The sequence below is a fragment of the Thunnus albacares genome, chromosome 3, assembly GCF_914725855.1.
Source record: "Thunnus albacares chromosome 3, fThuAlb1.1, whole genome shotgun sequence".
NCBI classification, from domain to species: Eukaryota; Metazoa; Chordata; class Actinopteri; order Scombriformes; family Scombridae; genus Thunnus; species Thunnus albacares.
Window position 1 is genome coordinate 11,331,968 of NC_058108.1, and position 5,828 is coordinate 11,337,795.

The 5,828-nt window shown below is 41.0% G+C and overlaps 1 protein-coding gene across 1 annotated transcript; it reads right to left on the reverse strand.

The window, feature by feature from the left end:
- Positions 1-2,010: 2,010 nt before the first annotated feature.
- si:ch73-109d9.3 (zinc finger and SCAN domain-containing protein 5B) lies at positions 2,011-5,828 on the reverse strand. Its single transcript, XM_044346381.1, has 4 exons — positions 4,783-5,828; positions 4,531-4,658; positions 4,273-4,378; positions 2,011-3,845 (listed from the first exon to the last, which is right to left on the reverse strand). The coding sequence occupies exons 1-4, from the start codon at positions 5,087-5,089 to the stop codon at positions 2,641-2,643; spliced, it is 1,746 nt and encodes a 581-aa protein (XP_044202316.1). The 5' UTR covers positions 5,090-5,828; the 3' UTR covers positions 2,011-2,640.

The window sequence follows — 5,828 nt, forward strand, 5'->3', positions numbered from 1 at the left end:
AAATAGGAAATGTAACCAAAAGAGGAAGCTGAAGAAAATGAAACTGTTTGATGGAGTGTTATTTTTTTAAGTAATTAAAATGTTCAGAAGTAATGCTTCCAACACAGTATAGTCTAATTAGAGGACAGAAAGAAGAGGAGAAACTGAGGATTCATATGAGCTTAATACATACTGTAGATCATCAGTTTGAAATACACGCGAGGTACAGTACATGTTGGCCAACACACAGGAATATGTTTATATATACTGTGTACTCCCACACATTCATGTGTGAGCCTACAGACTGGTTTCACAATCCTCTCACACAGCCATGTATTATGCTCACTGCAGATTCAGCTAAGTATATTTCTCAATTGCTCCTAGTAGATAACTTCTCTTGTTATTGGGTTCAAACATCAAAAAGAAAAGATATCATCTAGAGCAGAAGCACTCCTTTAATCCATATTCTCTCTCTCTCTCGCTCTCTCACACACACACACACACACAAGCACACACAGAGAGACAGAGAGAGAGAGAGAGAGAGAGAGAGAGAGAGAGAGTTCAGCCTCTGCTAGCTTTTTCCTCATCTTGAAAATAAGATTAAAATGTTATCGGCTGCACCACCTGCATCGTGCTGCTCTGACTTTAACTACAGATACAACACATCAAGCTTAATCCTGAAAATGAGATATGTAACACACACACACAGGCTTAGCCACACAGAGGCAGAGATCTACTAAAACACAGACACTTGTAACCATTAACTGTGAGTCTAATGAAGTGACTTTCTTTAAGAGTACTACTCTATTCCATTAATACATTAGCATCCAGACAAGATGACTAGAAATCATTTAAAAATCACTGCTGTGGTCCTGATACTTGTACAAACTTTGGTGAAAGGCTGGCACCTAGTGGTCACTTAAGATACTTCAGTATCATTGTAAAACTTGACTGGGGTACTTTTGGAGGATTTTTTTTTTAATCATTTACCTAACAGAGCCGTATTTAATCAATAATTGTAAAGCTTGGTAAGTTGTTCAAAAGGTGCAGATTTCAGGATTTTAGTACTGAAATCTTGGAAGAACACACATCACACTTAAGCTATAAAATTATATAAATGTAATCATTTTAATAAAATTAACCCCTTAACATCCATTCCTTTTATCAAATTTTCGCATATTTGGCATACCCAAACGGAAAAGCTTATGACAAAAGAAATGTAAGGCCATGATGCATGTATTAGGCTTCATTTGACATGTAACATCTTCTAGTTTCTGGAAATGTGTTTGTTTAGCATGTGGCTAAAACACAAAACTACATCAGTTCAAATAAGGCTCAAAAAGTGTTTTTGGTCCTCGTCTATAATGAGTCATATTTGAATAACAATAATTAAGACATGCTTTATGCCAGTACTATGTAGAACACCATATACCTTCTACATTTTGTCAACCGGTATAAAATTCCAGACCTCTAGGCCTAACCTTATGGGAGCGAGGGAGTTTTTAGTTTGTGGTGTCACTGGTGTCCCCGAACATCTCCAATTGGCCAAATTGTGCCAATTACTTTTACTCATTACTGTGTGATGCTACCTCTTACAACTGGCTTAAGTGGGTTGCCGGCGACCCGGTGGATGTTAAAAGGTTAAAAGAATTTATGTGTTTTGTGACTCGAGTGAGGAAGTAGTTCTAGGGCTGTGTGATCTAGGTCCATATTTAACACGAACAACGAACAAGAATGCTATAAAGAGCAAACTAAAAATGTTACTTGCGGAGTGTGAAGAATGATGCCTTGAAGGTCTCTGACTGAAAGTTCGCTAATTAAAAGATTCTTGCACAGATTTGAGTGTGCAGATGCTTTTTTCATTCAGAGTGTGAAGAATACATTTTTTCAAGCAACTTAATTCATATAGTTAAGAGCAACTTTAAGCGATCATGTTTGCTCAGAGCATCCAATTACTGGGTTTGACCCTGCATTGGCCCCGTTGTTGATTCTTTCAAAAAACAAAAATCTGCAATTAGCATTCTTTAAAAGTTCATTTTATTTTATTTTTTAATCCTTAATATCTCCAGTAGCAATTAACATGGGAAATTAACAACATTCTAATATATTTATAATATATAAATAGGGATAGAAGAATAATTGTCTGAAATGGAAACACAAAGAAAACCAGACTGGAGAATTTAGTAGCATGATGACAGGAGCAGAAAATGAAGGTGGATGGAAAGTGACTGCAAACAAATTCAATGTCCTGATCATGGTCAAATAGAAGTGCTTTTGTGCTCACAGGCACACTGTAATTAATATAAACAAATAATTTGAATATTCACAGAATAAATCATCTTTTATTGACCAAAAGTGACAATTTACCTGTTTTGTGCATAATACATTTCACAACACACTGATTTTCATCCTTTAATAACACTAGAACACCTTCAGATAAAAGGTTTAGTATATAAACCTTTCTGGAATGCACAGAAAAACTTCGAACAATCACTTCAAGAGACAAGTACACAAGAAGCAGCTTTGCAATGCATCACAACAACTGTATTACATTGCAAAGGAGACACTGTAGCATCTTAATGTAAAAGAAACACACACACACACACGCACACGCACACACGCACACACCAAATTTGTCTTTTCATCACTGGCTGTCCATTATCATACATCTAGGTGGATCCTCTGGTGACGTTTCAGGTTACATTTCTGGGTGAAGCGTTTGCCACAGGCCAAGCAGCAGTATGGTCTCTCTCCAGTGTGGACCCGCCGGTGGGCCTTGAGGTTGCTCAGCTTGGTGAAGCTGCGGCCACAGAGAGAACAACAGAAAGGCCGTTCGCCTGTGTGAGTCTGCAAGTGGGCCTTCAGGTTGCTGGGGTGGGGGAAGCATTTCCCACACTGCCCACAGCGCAGTGGGTGCCTGTGGCCAGGGTTAGGGTGAGAGTCTGGATGGGGTAAGGGGTTTGCGTGGTGGGAGTTTGCAGACTGATGTTGGGATTTGATGCTGACCCATGTGGCACCAGTTCGGTTAAGCGCTGCGGCTTGTTTGTCTCCCAGTTGAACTCGCTGAACTGAAAGCGGGGGAGGTGGAGCGGCTTTAGATGTGGTGGGAACTCTGTTGATGGGATTTAAGTTCACAACCTGAGAGTGAGCTACAGACAGTGCTGCGGTGGTACCGTTCGAGGGTGTGTGAGAGGGCTTTTTCATCGGTCGATGGAGGTGCTGTATCGCAGCTTGCAACCTGACACCTGTACCGATTTTAGAATGCAGCTTCATAACCTCCTGCACTGTGGTTTTATGGGAACTGTGGTTCTGCTTGAGCGCTTCTGAATTCACCCTGTGCCGCTTTGCCAAACATGGGAAAGATGCCATCCCTGACTTTGTCACTGTTTTCTTCTCTATATGCTGGCCATCCTCACACCCATCAGAATCAACAATAACCTCCTGCTTGATAGAAACACTCACAGGGTCACTGTTTGGCAGACTTGCCTTCCGGGGTCCTGAGGATGAAATCTGATCTCTGCCTGGGGTAAGCTGAATTTGAACATCTGCTGTAAGAGAGTCGGACAGCTCATGTTCAGTTTGCTTTAGAGAACCTTGAGTTTTGGCTGGATCGCAGTCCTTGTCGGTTCCAAGTCTGTGATTATGCAGCAACCCAACTGTTGTGTGAGTGAGGCCAGCCCAACTGTTGTCCATCTCGAAAGATGCATCTGTAACCATGTGTGAGTCCTCCTGGTCCTCAGGAAAGACATATGCAGTCGATATCTGTGGGTCGACATTCCTCAGTAACTCCTCACCTTCGCTGGTTTCTTGAGTCTGTTTTGGATGTGCCTCCATCATCTCACTAGTGCTGTGGGAAACTGTTTTACCTAAACAAAAAAAAAAGATGGTAAAAGGAGTTCATATTAATGACTTCAACAATGTTTTTAATAGGTTAACAATTATTTTTTAACAGCAAGTTGTTTTCTGCAGGAGCTCATGAAATAATCCCAGTATTTTAGTCCAAAACCTGAATATACAATATTCCACCCACTGAAATCTTTTTTTGTGACCCAAAATGCCTCGAGGATTAATAAACTAATATTTATCACACAAGCTAAGAGGTCATATATTTACAAATAAGTGATAAGACAAAAAAATATTATGAATTTATAAATGTAAGAAATAGCCTGTGTGAGAATATGGTAATATGTATGTCCACAAGCCACAGTAGAAAATTAATTTCAAGTTCTACTACCATATATAGGGGTGGACAAGAATCTAAGTGAAAATACTGAACATGCGTACAACACTCACCATCAAGGGTAACGCTCCACCCTCCCACATGCGCAGAAGAACATGACAGCTTGTTTACTTCTTCTTTCACATCCACAGCTGGCATCACATCTTCTTTTTCCATTGCCTAAACAGGACATAGAGCACATTGTAAATGAGGCATGTCAGGGTGAATTTGCACAAGCACCATTAAAACAAAACTGATCTGGTATCATCTTTAATTCATTAATATGTGAAAATGCCATATGAGATTGTCTCTGAGATCATCACGTGACCCACCTGTGATTCCCCTTCTGGGCTGAGAATGGCCTCCTGTGTTGACTCTGATTTCATTTCACCTCTGTGGCCTCTTGTCCATCTTTCAACAGTATCACCCTCTTTTTTCACACCACAGTCCCTTGAAAGGTCTGAAAAACAAACAAACACTGCAGTATTAAAACAATTCAAGTATTCTTATAACCTCCTAAATAAACAGCCTCATCACATTCTGGCAATGACTTTTTTTTTTAAAGTATGTTTGTATGTTCTTACCATCCTGTGGTTCTTCAAGTCTCTGTTCTGCATCATTAGTGGACAGTTCAACATTATCTTTGGCACAGTCAACACATTTCCCGGTTCTTCCTCCTCCTTCTTTCCCCCCTCGGTCACTTAATTTCCTCTCAGCCCATTGCAGCTGCAGTCTCAGAGCCTCCACCTCCTGGTTCCTGCGCTTCAACTCCTCCAAGAAGCCGTCCTCAACCAACCTGGTGACCTCATACATGGCTGTCTTTACCACAGTCTCCATCACATCCGAGAGCTGGGTCTGGAAGGTGACGATGAGTGTGTCCAGGTCCGACATGGTGATAGCTGTCAAATGTCCCGCGTCAAGTGAACTGTTACACAAGTGAACTCCGTGTGTTTAGGAAAACTGAACTGAAGAATAAGCCTCCAGTTGTTGTTGTTCCTAGGAAAATGCTACCACGGGTTATTCAAGCTGTACACCATCATCGCAGAGCAGACTACATTCAGCTGCACAGTTACATCCACTTGTTGTTGTGCGTATTCAAGGAGACGAGCGACACAAAGATATTCATTTAACGTTTAATTTGGTTGTACCAAATACTGCGACTTGACGTGCTATTTGTGGTCGTGGAGCCTGTTCATGGCAACTGTCAGCGAGAAAGCTAATGTGACTCATTAGCCTAGCATCTGTATGCTAACTAACATCAACGGCATCAAACCATCAACATTAGTTGACTTACACAAGAACGGAACTGTATAAAACATGGCCGTGCCTCGCGTTTCGATCTGTCGACAACTGACTTACTGGTTTTCACACGTAACTACTGTTTGGCTCAACAAATTCATATATACAAACCGCTCAACCGAGCTAGCCATTTAGCCATCGCTTGTGGTCCTTGTTTTTGCTCGTGACGTCATACACAACGCAGTACGGTGGCCTTAGCAGAGAATAACAAAACGCGTTTTAATAAAGTGAAACCCATAGGCTGCGCCAACCAGGCAATTGTAGGGGAAGCTGTTTAAAATACGAATGAATCCCAGCAAATGTTAAACACATTATGCTCCCATGCTTTATA

Coding starts and splice junctions, on each gene's coding strand:
- si:ch73-109d9.3 (XM_044346381.1), bottom strand. CDS start 5,089: ATGTCGGACCTGGACACACTCATCGTCACCTTCCAGACCCAGCTCTCG. Junction 4,659..4,782: donor ACTTGAAGAACCACAGGATG/GTAAGAACATAC, acceptor TTTGTTTTTCAG/ACCTTTCAAGGGACTGTGGT. Junction 4,379..4,530: donor GCCCAGAAGGGGAATCACAG/GTGGGTCACGTG, acceptor TGTCCTGTTTAG/GCAATGGAAAAAGAAGATGT.